This window comes from Schistocerca nitens, chromosome 3, assembly GCF_023898315.1.
Source record: "Schistocerca nitens isolate TAMUIC-IGC-003100 chromosome 3, iqSchNite1.1, whole genome shotgun sequence".
Taxonomy (NCBI): Eukaryota; Metazoa; Arthropoda; class Insecta; order Orthoptera; family Acrididae; genus Schistocerca; species Schistocerca nitens.
This window is the reverse complement of record NC_064616.1, coordinates 317,731,793-317,755,079: the sequence shown is the minus strand read 5'-3', so window position 1 is coordinate 317,755,079 and position 23,287 is coordinate 317,731,793. Positions and strand designations below refer to the sequence as shown.

General features: G+C 39.8%; 1 protein-coding gene across 1 annotated transcript in view; it reads left to right on the top strand.

The window, feature by feature from the left end:
- Window positions 1–23,287, top strand: part of LOC126248287 (WASH complex subunit 4) — a 190,015-nt gene that overhangs the window by 64,421 nt on the left and 102,307 nt on the right. Inside the window, exons 7-10 of the mRNA XM_049949137.1 lie at window positions 3,269–3,454; window positions 3,609–3,707; window positions 15,007–15,240; window positions 15,325–15,657. Coding sequence (XP_049805094.1) covers window positions 3,269–3,454; window positions 3,609–3,707; window positions 15,007–15,240; window positions 15,325–15,657 — 852 coding nt within the window. The remainder of the gene's footprint in view (window positions 1–3,268; window positions 3,455–3,608; window positions 3,708–15,006; window positions 15,241–15,324; window positions 15,658–23,287) is intronic.

Genomic DNA, 23,287 nt, shown 5'->3' with positions numbered 1-23,287 from the left:
ACATGTTCCACTGTGGCGCCCTCATACTAAATGTGGGCCAGGATGCACGCACTGCCATGGCTTACGGCATGATGGTGCAGAAACCTCTAGGGGTCTTGGATGTCCATGACGTGTGGTGGGGATTCAAATTCCGCGGCATGCGGTACCAGACCTTCTGTACTCCGTCTTCACAGCAGACATCCTGAAGACACAGAGGGTGCACCTGGCACTCTGTGCAGATGATACTGCACTATTTGTGCAAAGTATGAAAGCACAGATTATGCGCATAGTCACCTAAAACTGGCCTGCAATGTGCTGGATGCCTGGGCCACTAAGTGCGGCTCAAATTTAACTCAGCCAAGAGCCAGGCTGTGATACTGTCTCATAAGAGAATTCCAGAAGATCTCCAATCAGTGTGGTTAATGGAAGGCAGATATCTGTCACCTTGGACAAAAAGACCAGCTGACTCAGAAGATGTGTGTCAAAGAGGCGAATGGTAAAGCTTTAGGCATGATGCGCCTATTGTACCCCTTATAGAACCCCACAACAGTAGTTCCTTAGCACTGCTGAATCACACTGTACCCAACTACTATCAGACCAGTGCTTGAGTGTGTGACCATGATTTGGGGAAATGCTGCAGACAGTACAGCACAAGGCTCTCAGCCTGGCACTGTTCCTGTACGGAGACTTCAGTACCAGAGAGATTCACTAATTAGCCAGAATTCTGTTGCTAAAAGCACAATTCTGGAAAACTGCAGCAAGATTCTATGAGCCAGTGAGGGATTCGGATAATCAACTCTTCAGGAGCCTAGGAAACCAGGTGCACTGGCAACTGAACATGAGATGGCCGGATCTGCTGTGTGAGGATCCATACCACACAGCACGAGAGGAGAAACAACTAATGTGAAGTGAGAAGTCAGTCCACAAAGTGATGTACACCACATCAACCCAAGATAGGAACAGCAGAATTTCTGTTTAACCTACGATTCACCAAAGCAAGATAGCTTCGAGAAGTGACAGGATGCCAGGCAGCCAGTCGCAGGGAATGCCTAATGAAGACGTTGAGTTACAGGGTCAAAATATCATGTTGGAAAGATATGTATCACCAGCAGAACACTCGATCTCATTAAGATGACAATGAACCACCAGGAAAGTATAATAGACTGTTATTTCACTACATAATAATGATGTGTTTTCTTGATAATTGGAACTACTATGAGGAAGTTGATGGGATTCCAATGGGCTCCCTTTTGTCACCTGTCATGGTGAACTTCTGCATGGAGAAATTTGAAAAAATCCCTTTAAAGACCGTGCCACGCCAACCAAAGCATTTTTGCAGCTGTCTAGATGATATGTTTATGCTATGGTGATTTCTCTGTAGTATACAGAGAAGTTGCAGAATTAGAAAATTGTAGCGAAATGCAGGAAGATCTGCAGCGGATAGGTACTTGGTGCAGGGAGTGGCAACTGACCCTTAACATAGACAAATGTAATGTATTGCGAATACATAAAAAGAAGAATCATTTATTGTATGATTATATGATAGCAGAACAAACACTGGTAGCAGTTACTTCTGTAAAATATCTGGGAGTATGTGTGCGGAACGATTTGAAGTGGAATGATCATATAAAATTATTTGTTGGTAAGACGGGTACCAGGTTGAGATTCATTGGGAGAGTCCTTAGAAAATGTAGTCCATCAACAAAGGAGGTGGCTTACAAAACACTCGTTCAACCTATACTTGAGTATTGCTCATCAGTGTGGGATCCGTACCAGATCGGGTTGACGTAGAACATAGAGAAGATCCAAAGAAGAGCGGCGCGTTTCATCACAGGGTTATTTGGTAACCGTGATAGGGTTACGGAGATGTTTAGCAAACTCGAGTGGCAGACTCTGCAAGAGAGGTGCTCTGCATCGCGGTGTAGCTTGCTCGCCAGGTTTCAAGAGGGTGCGTTTCTGGATGAGGTATCGAATATATCACTTCCCCCTACTTATACTTCCCGAGGAGATCACGAATGTAAAATTAGAGAGATCCAAGCGCGCACTGATTCTTTCAGACAGTCGTTCTTCCCGCGAACCATACGCGACTGGAACAGAAAAGGGAGGTAATGACAGTGGCACGTAAAGTGCCCTCCGCCACACACCGTTGGGTGGCTTGCGGAGTATAAATGTAGATGTAGAAGAGAAACCTATTGAGGAATTCCCCAAACACCAAAAATAACATTCATAAAATCATAACTGAGGCTGAGAACAACCATCACCTCGCATTACTGGATGACCACATGTAGAATAAACTTTATATATCTTGTCACACAAGGCACACACACAAACTAACTGTCTCAGACCTATATCTGCCAGCAATGAGCTGCCATTACACTGGATAGTAATTGTCATTTCTGACAGTAGTGATGCACAGTGTGAGGACTATATGTGACTAGGTCCCCCAACCAGTGCAGATGGATTGTCTGCAAAGCCCCGTTCTTTCAACCACTATAGGAAAGAAAATATGAAGAAAGTGCCAAGAGAACTGAGTGAGTGTACAGACAAGAGCGAATTAAGATGCCATAAAGTACACAGTGCTGTGTCTTTGTACATTGTTCTGAATGTATATGCAACATAAGACTTAGCCAGCAAGGAGATGATCACAATAGATAGAGCATACTTTGTGGGGCAGCAATGGACAGAGTATGTATAAGCTGCTGGCCACATAAACTCAGGGCCAGCTGTGGTTAAATGGTTATGGAGTGACCATTGCAAGGATTTAAATGTTCATCGCTGCTGTTGACTGTAAGGGGACTGATTGCAAGATCCCGTTACTTCATCACAAGATATGAATGTAGTATATGCCTTTGTAAAGCATCAGGCACACTGTGATTTACGTGGCAAGAAATCTGAAAATTTTATTCCATTGACATTTACATATATATTTTTTGTCATTAAGTGGGAATTAAATACAGTTGAGTAGAGCCTTGAAGTTATAGCTGTATCAATAAAAGAAGAAGAAGAAGAAGAAGAAGAAGAAGAAGAAGAAGAAGAAAGAAAACCCTGTGACATTGCAGTAAAATTAATTATAGTAAAAGTGCTGTGCCTACTTAAGAAATACTGTAACAGGATCTGATCTCTCCTTCTTCAGTCAGTTTACTTTGAAGCACTAGATCGTGCATAGTGTGTGTGGGGGGGTGCACAGCACAGAAAAAAAAGGTGTCAGTATTTCTTATCATGTAATGTTTTAAAGTCAAGTCACTGTAAATTATAGGTCTGTTAAGCATTTAGAGATTCATCTTTACAGGTACCTGCTGCATCGTTGTATGGATATGTCACTTGGTACCCTGAACGATTTTTATTGACTCATATACCAGCCATGTCAAAATTGTATGATAAAAAGGCACAGCAGAACTTGGAATCTTTGCGTTTAAATTATTTGCAGCAGAAGACAGTCGGTGTTGTAAAAGATTCCCACATCTTTTCCCTTCAGGTAAGACACCTAACATAAAGAAGTTACTTCTACATTTTTTTTTTTTCAAAAGTCTGCAAAAATATTAGAAAATGTTATATTGGTATTTCACGGGATAGTAGAGAGTAAGACCAAAAAAAAAAAAAAATAAATAAATAAATAATTCCATTTCTAGGTTTGTTGCTGGATGATTCAGATGGAGGCATTATTGAAAAGTGAACATCAGAATCTCAAAATTGAGGATATTAGTCATAGATGCAATGTTTTTCTACAGGTAAGTTGGCATGATTGTTTTGTCTTTTTATATAATACTTTTGGTGGGATGTCTGCTGCATTCATCTGGTATGAGATACTACCAATTTGTGCAATTATGTTTTATATATTTTATACCTATTTTGGTTGTTTCATACCTGCCATCATAAAATCAATATTTTTCTTATGCAATTAGCAAATTTATCAATTATTTATTGTTCCATTGTCTCAGAAGAAAATGTATTGTTTGTTATTTATTAAACACCCCTATTAAAATTGAGAGAGGCTCATATAATTATCAAAATAGTGCTCCCGTTTTCAAATTTCATATATTAAGTCCTATCCCTTCCACTTACATTTAATAGGCACAGTAGCTCAGCAATATTTCTTGCACTTTCTGGCCACATATTCCATTTAGTTTATCCATAGATTGCCCATTTTTATCACTAATTGTTATAGGGTACCCCTTGTTCAGCTTACCATGTTGGTGGATTCTATTCCATTATTGCAGAGAACGTAAACAAACAGTGAAACATTAAAGATGTGACAATATAAACTGCCTCATAACATTAGATGTGGTACAGTTGTGTCATCGAGAACTAAGTTGATGTGGTGTACTTCCGTATTTGAAATTGGGTGGGATATCAAGTCTGTCTAGATGGACTTTCACGTACCATATACTCCCTATCATTCGGTATAATGTGGGGGAGATGGTGCATCTGCACGCACTCTAGCACAAGGGTGCAGCCATCTTCCACTGCCAGACTGGCTTAGTGACCACTGCTGCCACTAGTGGCCAGCAACTGATGTATGAATAATCCCCACATGAATAATGGGGAATACACTTTACTTTGTTATTTGTCAGTTGTCAGTTGAACTCTTTGGTTCAGATGGAGTAAACATACATGTGAAGAGTGTCCAGGTATGCAATCCTGTTTTGGTATCGATTAGAATGGAACATAATTACTGTAATAGGATAAAGGTGCTGTAGATAAGTGCTTATTATTAAGCATGGATCCCTTTCACATATGTAGACGTGTTGGTAGTGACTTTGTTTGCATTTGTAAGTTATAATAATATCGTTATTGGGTATTCAGGTAAGCTGATAACTATTAAAATGCCTGCAGTGCAGTGTACATACTGTACCAGTATAATTTTGCAATCTTCCTATTCCAGTTGTGGATAGTGACATGGAAGAAAGACTGCCGATATCCTTTTGCCCGAGTCCAAATTTCTCTAATTTTAATATTGTGACCACTAAACAGCTTATATGCTTGACTCCTTTTGAAATGTGATTCCTTGGAAATTTGTGAGGATTAGTCTCTTTGATGCACATCATCTTTCTTTTAACCTCTTCCATTGCCGTTTACTGAGAATTCAGTGACACTGTTACTCTCACCTACATTATGTGTTGATTGGTACAAGACCCAAGTCAGACCTCATGCACGTGAGGAGCCTTGGAGGCCCAAATGTAGGTTTGGACCACATTTCATTTTGGGCACAAGTGAGGGCTAGAATCTCAAATACGTCTAAAGGAACTGAAACTAACAATCAGAAATATAATATAACTGCTCTAGAATCATATGCAACTAGGAAGCAATACCAGCAAAAGATATCACAGATCCTTAGGAGGACACAAAAGTATGATAACATTGAGGATGAATGTGGATTGATAAGGAATGCAGTGTAGATATCACAGGAGCAGTGATGGAAATTTATAAAGAAGGCAGGATGATTGAAAAAGAGAATCCATAAACAAAAAAATGAGGGAGTGGATGAAAGCAGCTTCTGAGGAAACTCGTCTTTCAGCATGGGTTGAGGGTAAACTTCTCCAGCAATGGAGAGAAGGAATTATATGCCCTGTATACAAGAAAGGAGCTATGTGAAGGAACTCTGCTGCTACACTTGGGATAATAAATCACATATTCACTGTAAGCCAAATTTTAGAAAAGATGTAAGCCCAATTTTCAAAAAGACAATTGAATTCAGAGTTGAAACTCATCACTTCTTCATCTACTACAAATCAGCATATGAGAGAGAGAGAGAGAGAGAGAGAGAGAGAGAGAGAGAGAGAGAGAGAGAGAGAGAGAGAATGACACTGAATGGGGTACAGAGTAGTATAAGAATGGCAGGAATGGTGTCTGATCCACTGGATATACAAGATGATGTAAGGCAAGGAGATGTACTGGTGTCTCCCCTTTATAATACTGCCTTGGAGAAGGTCATGAGGGATGCAGACCTACTGTGTAGGATAATGATTTTTCATAAATCAGTGCAGATACTAGTCTATGGCAGTCATGCACAGTGCCAAGAACTTTGAAGGCAATATAAGATATGTTGAACAGGCCAGTAGAAATATGAGACTGAATATCAATCAGCAGGAAACAAAATATATGGCTGCCAGGAAGGCATGCAAGGATGACATGCCACCCTTAATAACAACGGGCAATTATGCTTTTGAAAGAATAGAGTGGGTTAAATATCTAGGATCGACAGTCGCCCATTCAGATGACACCTCTTACAAAATTAAAGATTACTAGCAGTCGGCAGAACCTGTTTTGCATAAAAAAAATGTTTCCCTCAAAGCTTGTAACTTACACCACCAAATTAACAATTTATATAACATTTATAAGAAAAGTGCTTACATATGCCTTGAAACTTGGTCATTAATATCAAAATACACTCCTGGAAATGGAAAAAAGAACACATTGACACCGGTGTGTCAGACCCACCATACTTGATCCAGACACTGCGAGAGGGCTGTACAAGCAATGATCACACGCACGGCACAGCGGACACACCAGGAACCGCGGTGTTGGCCGTCGAATGGCGCTAGCTGCGCAGCATTTGTGCACCGCTGCCGTCAGTGTCAGCCAGTTTGCCGTGGCATACGGAGCTCCATCGCAGTCTTTAACACTGGTAGCATGCCGCGACAGCGTGGACGTGAACCGTATGTGCAGTTGACGGACTTTGAGCGAGGGCGTATAGTGGGCATGCGGGACGCCGGGTGGACGTACCGCCGAATTGCTCAACACGTGGGGCGTGAGGTCTCCACAGTACATCGATGTTGTCGCCAGTGGTCGGCGGAAGGTGCACGTGCCCGTCGACCTGGGACCGGACCGCAGCGACGCACGGATGCACGCCAAGACCGTAGGATCCTACGCAGTGCCGTAGGGGACCGCACCGCCACTTCCCAGCAAATTAGGGACACTGTTGCTCCTGGGGTATCGGCGAGGACCATTCGCAACCGTCTCCATGAAGCTGGGCTACGGTCCCGCACACCGTTAGGCCGTCTTCCGCTCACGCCCCAACATCGTGCAGCCCGCCTCCAGTGGTGTCGCGACAGGCGTGAATGGAGGGACGAATGGAGATGTGTCGTCTTCAGCGATGAGAGTCGCTTCTGCCTTGGTGCCAATGATGGTCGCCGTGCAGGTGAGCGCCACAATCAGGACTGCATACGACCGAGGCACACAGGGCCAACACCCGGCATCATGGTGTGGGGAGCGATCTCCTACACTGGCCGTACACCACTGGTGATCGTCGAGGGGACACTGAATAGTGCACGGTACATCCAAACCATCATCGAACCCATCGTTCTACCATTCCTAGACCGGCAAGGGAACTTGCTGTTCCAACAGGAAAATGCACGTCCGCATGTATCCCGTGCCACCCAACGTGCTCTAGAAGGTGTAAGTCAACTACCCTGGCCAGCAAGATCTCCGGATCTGTCCCCCATTGAGCATGTTTGGGACTGGATGAAGCGTCGTCTCACGCGGTCTGCACGTCCAGCACGAACGCTGGTCCAACTGAGGCGCCAGGTGGAAATGGCATGGCAAGCCGTTCCACAGGACTACATCCAGCATCTCTACGATCGTCTCCATGGGAGAATAGCAGCCTGCATTGCTGCGAAAGGTGGATATACACTGTACTAGTGCCGACATTGTGCATGCTCTGTTGCCTGTGTCTATGTGCCTGTGGTTCTGTCAGTGTGATCATGTGATGTATCTGACCCCCAGGAATGTGTCAATAAAGTTTCCCCTTCCTGGGACAATGAATTCACGGTGTTCCTATTTCAATTTCCAGGAGTGTATATTGGAATGCTAGATATCTTTGAGAGAAAGGCGTTTCGAAAAATCGGCCTGTGAAGGAGTTATACACAATATGTCTGGTGTCTCATGTAAGTCATCAGGCACATTTTCTTTGGTGTTTAGGCAGATATTTGCAATTTCATTTTTGCAATGTGTGGCAGCCCAAACGAATACTGCTCACCACATCTTTCATGCCACACTCCGTATTGTGGAAAAGCATCGGTTTGTTTCCCTTTACAAACAAAATTATTTTTAAAGCGGAATTTTACTTGGTCATTTGATAGAATGGTTCCAAATTAGTGTAGTGTGATGTTTGTTTCATCCATGTGTATTAACATGGATGCTAAAATATGAAGAATAACCAGTACTTCAGCAGTGAAAGTATTGCCCTGGCCTGTGCTGACTGCTTCCATGATGCAGCAGCGCTTTTGTTCAGTTGCTCCTAGAATACAGCTTATTCTTCATATTTTTACAATCCCTGTTCACTCATATTGCTGAAACAAATGTCCCACTAGACTAATTTGGGACTGCTATATTGAATGAGCACATAAAATTTCGCTTTTAAGTAAACTTTTTTTGTACAAGGAACGAAGCTATGCTTTCTTTCCATCAACACAGGGAATCGTGTAAAAGACGTGATGAGCTGTAATTATTTGGGCTTACTCCAGATACACATTGCAAAATGAAATTGCAAATATCTACAGAAACACAATAGAAAATGCACCTGATGACTCTTACTTAGTAGAGACACTTGGTGTGAAGATACACCTTGTAGAAGAACAGTGATGTTAGCCGGATTGATATAGGCAGGACGTGTAGCACAGCTGAGTGATGTGGAAGTAACTGAAATGATATTAAACAGAAATCCAAGGTGTCAATGGGACAACAACATATGGAAAGATGAAGTCATGGAAGGTCTACAGAAAATGGACTTTGGGGAATGGAAAATTTGAGCACTGAACTGTGATAACTAAGGAAGAATTGTTGAAGAGGCCAGGGTCCACAATGAACTGTATAGTCAATAGTCTACAAAGGAAATTGCTTACGAATCACTTGTGCGACTGGTTCTAGAATATTGCTCAAGTGTGTGGGACCTGTACCAAATAGGACTAATGGGAATATTGAACGTATACAGAGAAGGGCATCAGAAATGGTGACAGGTCTTTTGATTCATGGGAGAGCATCACAGAGATACTGAAGGAATCAAACTGGGAGACTCTTGAAGATAGGTGTAAACTGTCCTGAGAAAGTCTATTTGACAAAGTTTCAAGAACTGACTTTAAATGATCGTTGGAATATACTGCAATCTCCTACGTATCGCTCACATAGCGATCATGTGGATTGGATTAGAATAATTAATGCATGCACAAAGGCATTCAAACAATCATTCTTCCTGCACTCCATATGTGAATGGAGTGGGTAGAAACCCAAATAACTGGTACAATGGGACGTATCCTATTCCATGCACCCCACGTTAGTTTGCAGAGTGTGGATGTAGATGTAGAGCCACAGAAGAAGTAAAAGAAGAAGAAGAAGAAGTTGGGAGAAGCAGTGACTACCTTCAGAGCATAACATCTTTGTTTTAACCTATTCCACTGCAGTTCATTGAACATTTCACTGAACGTTTCTGTGGACTCTCACCCTGACTAAACAGACACACAGTGAATCATGCTGCTTTTCTTTGTCTTTCCCATCTTATTACTAGATGTTGGTAACAGTTCTAGACTGATGAAGAATATTCAAACATTGGTCAAACACTAGTTTTATAAGCGACCAGTTTCATACATTAATTACACTTTCTCAGCATCTATCATTCTACCTTAAATCACCATGGACAGAAACTTCCAGATACTTACAGGCTGTGACTGATCCCAGTGATTGATTGCCAGTTGTGTAGGAAAACAATATTAGATCCTTTCATCTATTTGCATGACACCACATTTATTTATGTTTTGGGTCAGCTGCCAAGCAGTGCACCACACACTGATTGTCACCTTGGTTCCTGTGCTTTTTGTAACTGGGTTCTAATGATGCCACCTCTCAGTATCCAACAGCATCATAAGGCTTCATACTTCACCCAGAAGTTCATTTATTATTTTGTGAAGTGCAGTTGTATGCCAGAAACTACCTTCGCCTCTCATGATGCCACTCCATTAAGATCAACTTACTGAGTTCTGCTTACAAGGAAGTCGTCAGTCCAGTTGTGCCTATCTGTTCAGATATTCTCTACACACATATTTGTTTATTTAGCAGTGGTGTGAAACTGTATCAAAGGTTTTCAGGAAGTGAAGAAAATTGGCATTAACGTTAGCTCAGCTGTGTACTGCCTTCTGGATGTAATGAACGAACATGCCAGTCTTAAGTTCCATACGGTTGATATTTGCAGGAGCAATGTGGGTTCCTGCTTAGGAATTGCTTAGTCTTTAGAAAAGTCATCATACCCAAGCATGGCAGGTGTTTCGTAACTCTATAAGAAACTGATATCAGCTGGATTGGTCATTCTGCGCATTGGCCCTGTGACCCTTCTTATAGACAGGTTTTTCCTGTTCCAATCTGCTCTGTGGATTCTGAAACCTAGGGCAAACTGATGCTAAAAGAGGAACCAGTCCCTTCACATAATCAATATATACTCTTTACAGGCACCCCGTCAGGTCCTGTGGCCTTTCCTATATCGAGCAGTTTGGGCTGTAGAAAAGAGAATTTAGTATTTTAGCGTTCACTTAATCTTTATTTCAGGTTCCATCATTGTAACAAACATTTGGCCAGATGACTTTGTTCCATTGGATGACTTTATATAGCACCAAAACTAACTTTTTTACAATTTAGCAGATACTTTTGAATTCATTTAGTGCTCCTTGCATAGCTGTCTAGATGCTTGTTTTGATTTTTTCAGCTTTTGTGTGTCAGCAAGAGTTGTTTCACTTGATATTTAGCTGAATCTGCTTTTGTAGTATCTTCTTAATGTTATTATTGAACCATGGTGGATCTTTCCATTCCTTAATGTCTTCCAGGGCACCAACTTACCTAGTGCATAGCCTACAATATGTATGAATTTCTGCCAGAGATCTTCCACATTCTCTTCCCCAGAGCTGCATTTCTGTCCAGGTGATTACTAATGATTTTGTCATCATACTTGTTAGGCAGAAATATTGTCACGTAGAATCCACAGTCAGGTACTAAATATGATTGCAAGGTAGTCAACAAAAACTAATGCTTAATGCTGAAAGCAAGTTTATTAAGCACACACAGAGGTATGGAGAGAGCTGAACTGCATGAATCAGCAGATTTTTTTTTCTAATGCATTTACTGCATCATTAAGTCACAGAGGAATGCTAAGGCTCTTCTGTATCATTCTCATCATCATTATCTTCCTCGTCCAAGTCCTGCTGTGCATCTTCAACTATCTCAGAGATAGTCATGGCTTCTGTAGTGACAATATTTTCGTCAGTGTTGCCTGCTCTTGAAGTCAGTTCTGTTCTTTGCCATTAGATGAAATATCATCAGTAATATCATTTCCACTATGATCATTGTCTTCATTTCCAAATCCGGCTTATCAGAAACAGTCCTGAATGGTAATGTCTCAAACTCGGTGCCATGAAGTTGCGATGTAGTGTATTGCCTATCATAAGAAACAAATTCAGTAATAGTTTCTCAGAAGTGTTGTTTGGCTGTGGTAGTACAATAACAAAAAAAAAGGCAAGTAAAAATTATACCTGTAAAATGCTTATTTTCATTTCTTCCTTTTTTTCAAAAGTTTACACACTGGATGATAGCATGCTGTATGAGCATTTTGCGATAATGCAACTTGAAAATATGAATTAGTCCAAGGTCAAGAGCTTGGAGGTCACTCATGCAATTCAGTGGAAAGAATTCCGTGGTCACATTTCTCAAACAGGAAGTTAGGGATGGGTTTTGTTGCACACCTGTCTATGAACAATTAAGTCTTCCAACCTGCTGCATCCATTGTCCATTATTTTAGTATGATGATCCCGATGTAGATTGGCATCAACGAAATATGTAGAGTCTTGTACTGCAAGGAAGCAAAGGAGAGGATGTTGTTATGGGTGGCCAGTGTTCTCTTTCTATAACATAGATGCACCCGAGGATTAATATGGTTCTTTATTTACATGAGCTGGAAACTTAACTTAATAGAGTCCATGTGTTCTGATACAAGCTCATCAGTAATAGTCCACTTGCAAACAATATCAGTAATGTCGCTATTACAACTTCAATTTCACTGCTAGTCCTGGTATAGGCACTAATCTAATCGCTATGTTCTTTCATAACCTGTGATATGAACAGAGCCTGCTCTGCGATTAACTGGCAGATGCCAAACAGGAAGAGAGAGTCAGTGAGTCAGTTAGGCCCTCCAGTCAGCAGCGGTGGCAAATACATGCTGTCGAGAGGACGTTGGTGGTGTGTTGCTTGTCGGTGTGTCTCTGGCCTCTCATTGTAAACGCACTTGATCCAGCACTTATTATCAATCTTCACACTATGTCTTTGTCAACTGGGGTGCTGGTGATAACTTACACCAGCACAAAATATTTTTGCATTCAGCGAGGGAAGTTGATGATAGAAATTTTATGATAAAATTGAAATTTTGTGAGAAAATCCCACTGCAATGAGAAACACCTTTGTTTTAATTATGTCCTCCCTAAATACTATATCATGTCCTTGACACACTCTCCTCTATTTCTCGATAATACAAAATGTGCTGCCTTTATTTGAATTTTCCTGATGTACTCCGTTAATGGTATCCGGTAAGGATCCCACAACACGCAGCAAGTACTACAAAAGAGAATGGACAAGTGTAGTGTAGGCAGTCTCTTTAGTAGATCAGTTACATCTTCTGAGTGTTCTGCCATTAAAACACAGTCTTTGGTATGCCTTCTCACAACATTTTCTGCGTGTTCTTTCCAATTTAAGTTGTTTGTAATTGTAATTCCTAGGTATTTATTTGAATTCATTGCCTTTAGATTTGATTGATTTATTATTTAACTGAAGTATAATTCCTTTCAGCACTCATGTAGATGACCTCATACTTTTCATTATTTGCGATCAGTTGCCAATTTGCACACCATACAGATATATTTTCTAAATTGTTTTGCAATTTATTTTAATCTTCTGATGACTTTACTAAACAATAAATGACAGCATCATCTGCAAACAACCTAAGGTGCCTGCTCAGATTGCAGCAAATGTTACATTGCGTGAGACAGGCTTTACTAGTAGAAATTCTGAACACACCTGCACTGTCTTATGTTTCCTTTGCCTTCACTACAATTGAATTTAAGATAGATGTAGCAATTCCTTTACAATATCCACTCACTTCCTATTACTGTTTTCCATCACCTCACTCAAAACTCTGTTTTTCAGTGATCATAAATGCTTTTCCTCTTTCTTTCACCCATAGTCGTATTATCAGTTTCAAAGTAATCAGGAATACAGTAAATATGGTATGGTCGCATATACAGCAGACCTAAATAAAATAGCAGTCTTTAATATGCATATTACTTCAGTGGAAGCAGGTACGCTAATAAGCTGTGACGTGCTTCGTAACTCCCAAATGATAGGCAACAATTCTTGTTCAGTTGCACCCTAGTGCTGGTTCAGCAGAAATCATTCAGCTTTGGGAAAACAGATTACTACTGCACCTAGTAACAACCTTATCTGTCAATCTATAAAATAATATCAATTCTGTCACATTAAAAATTAGGTGTTAGATGGCTGTGAGTGCTCATTACAATGTGATTTTCTGGATGGGAACACAACACAGGCAATTGCTGCTACATCCCTCCCTCCATGGTGCTGTGTTAATAGGCGGAGCATACCAATCACCTTCTCCACAACTCCTCCTGAAACCAGGCATCATAGCTTGTGTACACTGTAGAAATTTCACCAGGACTGGAAAGAAAAGTATAAGTGAGGAAAACCTATATAAGTGAAAAAGTGTAAATGACGTATTACTGTGTTGTTGGTAAAAAGGAGGCAGGGGATAAATACAATGCTGGCACATAGCCACCTCCTCTCAAATAGCACCAAGCAAACCATCAAACTTAATCTCTCCAGCTGATGGAAAGACCAGCACAAATAATGCCACAGCCCACATTCCATGAGGAACTGCAGAGAGATTTTGAATTTAATTCAGAACATGGGCACAAAGTCTGATGATGAGGAACTTTCCACCACTAGGTGTCCAACCTCGTGACCCAAATACTGGCAGCAAAAATTTCTTACACCATCTGATTTCAAACCAACTACCCATGAATCAAACGGCATACCTGAAGGAGGCATTAGCAGCCTCAGCTTCAGAGGAAGGTATTCCGCAATATTGAAATAACGCTCTTGTTTGCAGATTTGTACGAGATTTTTGCTGCCTTAACATTTCAAAGGAAAGCATAAAAATTACTAAGACCTTCCTACTATCAGTTTAGTGATCGTGAGTATTGACCTGATTAACGTTAAGATACAAGTCAATGATAAAAAAGTCCAGCATATATTACCATAGGGGTTTAACGTGCAATAGTCTTAATTGTATGTTAGGGTATGTGTATGAAATTGCTCATACTAAAAACATTTTGTACTTCTCAGCCTGATAGAAGCCTTTGACTTTACATCACTTGGCAACTTAAATGACAAGTCACTGTTTTTATTTATTTGAGCTGCTCCTGTGTTACTGGCAAGTAACTGTATGTGCACTTGTCACACCATTACAGGGTAGAAAATTCAAGTTAATCTCCATGAATTTGAACTGGAATGTCTGTCACTAGTAAGACCCCTAGATTATGAAGGCAAACTTATCCAATTTCATTACCACCAGCAGGAAAGTATAGATATTGAAGTGGGATTGTGAGAAAATTTGCTGCAAAAAATTCAGGCTGGTGCGACATGAACAGTACACAAATGTTGACACATTGTTACTTGTACTTCAGAATCAATTATTAGGGTATGACACTATCAAGCTTAACATAAAGGCATCTAGAGACAGCCAATTCCAGTGAAATCCCATTAACTATTGTAAAAAATGTTGAACAGTTCATTTATTGTAAAAATTAGCAAACCATCCAAAACTACATTATGAAGTACTTTGAAACAGCTTCGTTTCTCAAGTGTAGATGACTGATAAATTGAGGGATAGTTGGTGTGTGTGTGTGTGTGTGTGTGTGTGTGTGTGTGTGTGTGTGTGTGTTTTCTTCACCATTCTTCAAATAATATTTACTTTTGACTTTACAGGGTGTCCAGTATGCTTGTTGGATAAACCATATAGTAAAAACTGTCACCAATTTACATGTTTCACTGTCCAAACCCATGACTAAAACAGAGGTGATGGCTCTGTGTAGACTGATAGAATTGCTGAAAGGGATACAGCATACTTACCATGTACATTATACAACTACTTCAGAGACCGTGAACCACATATTCCAGCTATTGTCATATCAAGCTCTAATCATAATTACAAATGTAAAGGTATGTTAAATCTGATTTTTATTGTAAAGAAATAAACTTCTGGTTTATCACTATGTAAATAAAGTACATTTTATTGTGTTTCAGAAAGGTCTGGTGCAGGATAAGCGATATAGCGAAAAGCATTTGGATATACTTTCAGCATTAGTGCTTGCTGAAAGAGTTCTACATGGTTGTGGTACAAAGGACAGACGTTTGGTGCTACGACTTGCTATTTGTGCAGCAAATCAGGGACACACATTTCGTGATGACTCCCTTGCCAGTCTAGTCAGCATAGTCTATAGACTGAATGTGATATGTGAATTACAGGAAAGAATTGCTGAAGTGTGTAATTGCTCATTTATGTACTGGCATCGTGTCATCTTACCAATTTACTTTGAACATTTATATGAAAATAAAGCTGATTTGCATCGTGTGGTGGTAAGTGGTGCTTGATACCTTTCTAATACTGTTTGTTCATACTATAGTATTAATTATTTTAATAGTGTGAAGATTTTCAGCAATTTTAATATTAAAATGTCTTCTTTTATAGTCCTATAATGTATAGGGCAGTAAATAATTTGCATTTAGCAATAAATGCAATTATAGATGTGAAATCTGCCTCAAACTGCAAAAATGTGAATTATCTAGTAAAGTCTGTTTCATAGCAAATTTTTTCTAGAAGAACTATTTCATCAGAGATAATTTGAATTAGCTTTATTGTTTGCATATAAATTTCAAGAAGTAACCAATCTTTGATTTTGTATTGCACATCATCTGGCAAATCCCAGTTTGGAAAGATACTGTACTTGCAAAATAAAAATGCATGAACAAAATGACATCACAATGTGCTTGATGTTTCGGTGCCACACCAGTTGTCTGCAGTTGAATGGTCTAAAGTACATGCCTCATAAAGCATGATAGGACTCTGCCTGGGTATCAGGCATCTTATAGCAAATAAACCTGTATGTCAGCTAGCAAAATTTCAAAAGTAGGTGTAATGTGGACACTTAAATGTGGCAGTTTTAAGTGGCGGATGTTTCAAACTGTGATTCAGTGGTTGTGTCAAATACCAGTAGGGCTAGGGATTGAACTACCTTATTTGTGTCACTGCCAAACTCAGCAAGCAACTGCGCAGTAGCCTTTGTGTTGTGTATTGCTCATTGTTTTCATCTCTTATTTTAAAACGAGTGAAGAGACTAATACTGGACCATCACACAATTCAGTTACAAACTTCACATCTCCACTCTTCTGCCGGTTTGTTTACGTTTGCTCATAACTGACATCCAGTTCATACTGTCACCACTTTGCACTAAAGGAGCAGAAAACATAATCAGTCAACATAATTCTACCACACTGAAAGTCTTTCCCTAACATGCAATTAGAGCTACTTTTGGTTGTACTCCTACTCCTCATCCTGGTCCTACTCATATACAAAGTACCTAGTCGGTTCTATCTGTAGTATTGTCAGGTGTGAGTTACATGGCTATGAATGTTCATGAAAGTTTGAAATCAATATTCTGCAGATTTTGGTATTATAAAGTTGGAGTGAAAAGAAAAAGTAGAGAAACACATTCAATCAGAGAAGCACATTCTTGTTCAGCAGGAAAATGCTGGTGCTTCTCAACAGAAACAATCATTTGTTGAAAAGCCCAAAAAAAATAACAAGCAAAGATCTCTTCAAAAAAAATCTGATAAAGTTTTTGCAAAAGCAAATATTCCAGTCAAAAAACACACTCATCACCACCTTTTTAGCAGTCAGATTCAAAGCACTAAGGTTTCGTTTTCAGGCACATAGCAGACAGTCTTTTAAATTTGTATGTCTAACCATTTACAGAAAAAAGGTTATGTTTGAGTTTCACTGAAATTAGATATGAATTTTGCCCACAACAGATGTTACATTTTCAGGTCCTTAATAATTTATTTTGATACATTCTCCGTCTACATCTGCATCTACATACACATTCTGCAAGCCACTGTACAGTGCGTGGTGGAGGGTACCCTGTACCACAACTAGTCGTTTCCTTTACTGTTCCACTCTCAGATAGAGCAAGGGAAGAACATCTGTCTATATGCCTCTGTATGAGCCCTCATTTCTCATATCTTATCTTCATGGACCCTATGCAAAGTGCACATTGGCGGCGGTAGGATCGTTCTGCAGTCAGCTTAAAATTCTGGTTCTCTAAACTTTCTCAGTAGCATTTTGCTAAATCGTCATCTTCCCTCCAGGCATTCCCACTTGAGTTCCCAAAAAACATCAGTAGCACTTGCGTGCTGATCTGAATTGCTTTGGTATCTTCTTTCAGTCCAGCCTGCTGTGGATCCCAAACACTGTAGCAGTACTCAAGAATAGGTTTCTCTAGCATCCTATATGTGGTCTTCTTTATAGATGAACTACTCTTTCCTAAAATTCTTCCAATAAAAGGAAGTCGACAATATGCGTTCTCTACCACAATCATCACATGCTTGTTCCATTTCATATCATTCCTCACAGCAACTAGAAATTTTGCCTCTGTCATCTTGTCTCAACCTGCAGTCACTTTATAGCAACGGTTCTCTCACACTTACCTGGGATACTCCTAATGTTACCCCTGTCTCTGACGAATACTCGCCATTTAGGACACCATACTGGGGTCTATTACTTAAGACGTCTTCAAACCAGTCACAAATCTGGGAGTTTATTCCATATGCACCTACCTTCATTAACAGTGGGGTATCATGTTGAATGCTTTTTGGAAATCTAGAAGCCCTTCATCCATAGTTCGCCGTATAGTGTGTGAGAAGAAAGCAAGCTGGGTTTTGCACGAGCAATGCTTCCTAAAACCATGCTGATTCATGTACATGAGCGTTTCGGTCTCTATGTAATTTATTTTATTCAAACTCAGAATATGCCCTAGAATGCTGCAGCAAACCGATGTTAAGGATATTAGTCTGTTATTTTGCGGGTCCGTTCTTTTTCCCTTGGTATATACAGGAGTCAGCTGTACTTCTTTCCAGTCACTTTGCATTTTTCAGTTCAGTGCTGCTACCTCTATTTTGTATGGTTCTGGTTTTATGTAATCAGTTTTGTACTATACCAGTTTTTATGTTGTTGTTGTTGTGCTGTTCAGTCCAGAGACTAGTCTGATGCAGCTCTCTATGCTACTCTGTCCTGTGCAAGCTTCTTTATCTCCCAGTGCCTACTGCAACCTACATCCTTCTGAATCTGTTTAGTATATTCCTCTCTTGGTCTCCCTCTACAATTTTTACCCTCCATGCTACCCTCCAATACTAAATTGGTGATCCCTTGATGCCTCAGAATATGCCCTACCAACTGATCCCTTCTTCTAGTCAAGTTGTGCCACAAATTTCTCTTCTCTCCAGTTCTGTTCAATACCTCCTCATTAGTTATGTGATCTACCCATCTAATCTTCAGCATTCTTCTGTAGCACCACATTTCAAAAGCTTCTATTCTCTTCTTGTCCTAACTATTTATCGTCCACATTTCACTTCCATACATGGCTACACTCCATACAAATACTTTCAGAAACGACTTCCTGACACATAAATCTATACTCTATGTTAACAAATTTCTCTTCTTCAGAAACACATTCCTTACCATTGCCAGTCTACATTTTATATCCTCTCTACTTCAACCATCATCAGTTACTTTGCTCCCCAAATAGCAAAAGTCATTTACTGCTTTAAGCATCTCATTTCCTAACCTAATTCCTGCAGCATCACTTGATTTAATTTGACTACATTCCATTTACCTTGTTTTGCTTTTGTTGATGTTCATCTTATATCCTCCTTTCAAGACGCTGTACAGTCTGTTCAGCTGCTCTTCCAGGTCCTTTGCTCTCTCTGACACAATTACACTGTCACAGGTGAACCTTAAAATTTTTATTTCTTCTCCATGGAATTTAACTCCTACTTCGAATTTTTCTTTTGTTTCCTTTACTGCTTGCTCAATATACAGATTGAATAACATCGGGGATAGGCTACAACCCTGTCTCACTCCCTTCCCAACCACTGCTCCCCTTTCATGCCCCATGACTCTTATAACTGCCATCTGGTTTCTGTACAAATTGTAAATAGCCTTTCGCTCCCTGTATTTTACCCCTGCCACCTTCAGAATTTGAAAGAGAGTGTTCCAGTCAACATTGTCAAAAGCTTTCTCTAAGTCTACAAATGCTAGAAATTTAGGTTTGCCATTCCTTAATCTATTTTCTAAGATAAGTCGTAGGATCAGTATTGCCTCACATGTTCCAACATGTCTATGGAATCCAAACTGATCTTCCCTGAGGTTGGCTTCTACCAGTTTTTCCATTCATCTGTAAAGAATTCGTGTCAGTATTTTGCAGCCGTGACTTATTAAACTGATAGTTCGGTAATTTTCACATCTATCAACACCTGCTTTCTTTGGGATTGAAATTATTATGTTCTTCTTGAAGTCTGAGGGTATTTCGCCTCTCTCATACATCTTGCTCACTAGATGGTAGAGTTTTATTAGGCCTGGCTCTCCCAAGGCTGTCAGTAGTTCTAATGGAATGTTGTCTGTTCCCAGGGCCTTGTTTCGACTTACGTCTTTCAGTGCTCTGTCAAACTCTTCACTTCTCCCATTTCATCTTCATCTATATCCTCTTCCATTTCCATAATATTGTCCTCAAGAACATCTCCCTTGTATAGCCCCCCCCCCCCCCAATTTACTCCTTCCACCTTTCTGCTTTCCCTTCTTTGCTTAGAACTGGGTTTCCATCTGAACTCTTGATATTCATGCAAGTGGTTCTCTTTTCTCCAAAGGTCTCTTTAATTTTCCTGTAGGCAGTATCTATCTTACCCCTAGTGATATGCGCCTCTACACCCTTACATTTGTCCTCTAGCCATCCCTGCTTAGCCATTTTGCACTTCCTGTCTATCTCATTTTTTGAGACGTTTGTATTCCTTTTTGTCTGCTTCATTTACTGCATTTTTGTATTTTCTCCTTTCATCAATTAAATTCAATATCTCTTCTGTTACCCAAGAATTTCTATTACCCCTCATCTTTTTACCCACTTGATCCTCTGCTGCCTTCACTATTTCATCTCTCAAAGCTACCCATTCTTATCAATTGTTCGCTAATGCTCTCCCTGAAACTCTCTACAACCCCTGGTTCTCTCCGTTTATTCAGATCCCATCTCCTCAAATTCCCACCTTTTTGCAGTTTCTTCAGTTTTAATCTACAGTTCATAACCAATAGATTGTGGTCAGAGTCCACATCTGCCCCTGGAAATGTCTTACAATTTAAAACCTTGTTCCTGTATCTCTGTCTTACCATTATATAATCTGAGACCTTCCAGTATCTGCAGGCTTCTTCCATGTATACAACCTTCTTTCATGATTCTTGAACCAAGTGTTAGCTATCATTAAGTTATGCTCTGTCGAAAATTCTACCAGGCAGCTTCCTCTTTCATTCCTTACTCCCATTCCATATTCACCTACTATGTTTCCTTCTCTACCTTTTCCTACTATCGAGTTCCAGTCACCCATGACTATTAAATTTTCGTCACCCTTCACTATCTGAATAATTTCATTTATCTCATCATCATACATTTCATCAATCTCTAGTTGGCATATAAACTTGTACTACTGTGGTAGGCGTGGGCTTCGTATCTATCTTGGCCACAATAATGCGTTCACTATGCTGTTTGTTGTAGTTTACTCGCATTCCTATTTTCCTATTCATTTTTAAACCTACTCCTGCATTACCCCCATTTGATTTTGTATTCATAACCCTGTATTCACCTGAACCAGAAGTCCTGTTCCTCCTCCACCGAACTTCACTAATTCCCACTATATCTAACTTTAACATATCCATTTCCGTTTTTAAATTTTCTAACCTACCTGCCCGATTAAGGGATCTGACATTTCACACTCCGATCAGTAGAATGCCAGTTTTCTTTCTCCTGATAACAATGTCCTCCTGCGTAGTCCCTGCCTGGAGATCCAGATGGGGGACTATTTTACCTCCGGAATATTTTACCCAAGAGGACACCATCATCATTTAACCATACAGTAAAGCTGCATGCCCTCAGGAAAAATTACGGCTGTAGTTTCCCCTTGCTTTCAGCCGTTCGCAGTACCAGCACAGCAAGGCCGTTTTGGTTAGTGTTAAAAGGCCAGATCAGTCAATCATCCAGACTGTTGCCCCTGCAACTACTGAAAAGGCTGCTGCCCTTCTTCACATTTGTTTGGCCTCTCAACAGATACCCCTCCATTGTGGTTGCACCAACGGTACGGCTATCTGTATTCCTGAGGCATGCAAGCCTCCCCACCACTGGCAAGGTCCATGGTTCATTGGGGGGGGGGGCAGTTTTTATATAGGGCTGAAAGCGCACATTGTGAGCACACATGGAGACAGATTTGTTAAAGGGCCATAACTATTGTATTGTTACAGAGTTTAAGTTGTTTATAAACTGAAATGGAAAATTTCCATGAATATCTTGACATGTTAACAGGTGTTTTGTGTGAAAAGACGATTATGTCATTTAATTAACTGAAACCTTTAGTGTGCTGCTCGAGTGTTTAGGATCCCCACCATATCTTATTAAAAGAAAATATCAAAACAGGTTAGAGGTGGGCTGCTAAATTGGTTATTGACAGGTTCGATCAACACACAAGTATTACAGAGATGTTTCATGAACTCAAGTGGGAATCCCTAGAGGAAAGACCACATTCTTTTCGCAAAACACTGCTGAGAAGCTGATTGTGGAATTATTCCACTGCTGCCAATGTGCTTTCCATGTAAGGATTATGAAGATAAGATACGAGAAATTAGGGCTTGTACGAAGACATACAGACAGTCATTTACCCTCGCTCTAGTTGTGAGTGGAACAGGAAAGGAAATTAGTAGTAGTGGTACAAGATACCCTTTGCCATGCACAGTACAGATGCTTGCCATGTATGGATGTAGATGTAGATGATGTTCAGTCTTTACAAGTGTTAAACATTTCATTTTAATGGAATACAAAACTTATTTACTTTTGTGCTTAACTTTTATTACAAATTAAGGCTGTTTTGGAAAGACCTAAAGACCAAAACATTCACTCACTCCAAATGTTTGAAGTTCCTTGCCTATTTGTAACATTACTTGTATTTCTACTCTCCCCAAAAGCTGTTATGTTGTGTTCCTTTTTTGTTTTCTGTGCAAGCACGTTTCTGGTATTTATAAAATACAGAAATCTAAAATGAAATAAAATATAAAATCAGTAACCATTTCTTTCTTTTCACTCATGCCTCGTGAAGCTATGAGCCTTTTTGCTTGAGTATCTTCTTTTTGTGAAGGGGAAAAATTAAAATTAGATGCTGAAGTTGTAACAAACACACTGTTGTTCTTCACTCTGTGACAGGTTCCCCCTTACTTCAGTTTAAAATTACTTTCACAATGTTGAGTGAAAATATTACTTTTGCACAGTTATTGGGCACTTTCAGTGAAATTGATTTGCAAATTGTGTGTAGTGTATGTATTTCTTAAAAGTACAGAGATTTATTACATTTTTTGCTGTAATTTATTATTATGGAAACAACTGATGATAATTTACAGGGCATGTATGACCCAGGAAATATGAGAATTTTTTCTGGGAGAAATCCAATGAAAAATTCCCCCATTTTTGCTGGTCTAATTTTCAGTTAAATTTCTGTAATTTTGACTGGTAGGAGATGACACTCTAACAAAGAATTTTTCTTCATCCCAGCCATCCCATCAAAAAATTTTGACTACCAATATTGTATGTGGAAGCTTAGCATTTCTTGTAGCTATGCTGTATCTGTATTAATTGATACAATTAACTTTTCCTATTTCTATGTTCATGTTATTTGACATTGATGTTGCTATTGGCTTACTACATCATGTGTTCTATACTCTGAATATCTGCTGTCATTGGCTGGTGAAATCACATGGCATGACATATGATTGGATGACAAAAGTGCATCACAATCTCAAGTTCAATGCTTCAGAAGCTACCATGCTGTATTTGACAGAATTCGTGTTTATACTTTCTTAATATAAAAATATGCAACGTACATTTTGCCACACATGAAAGATCTTTATTTT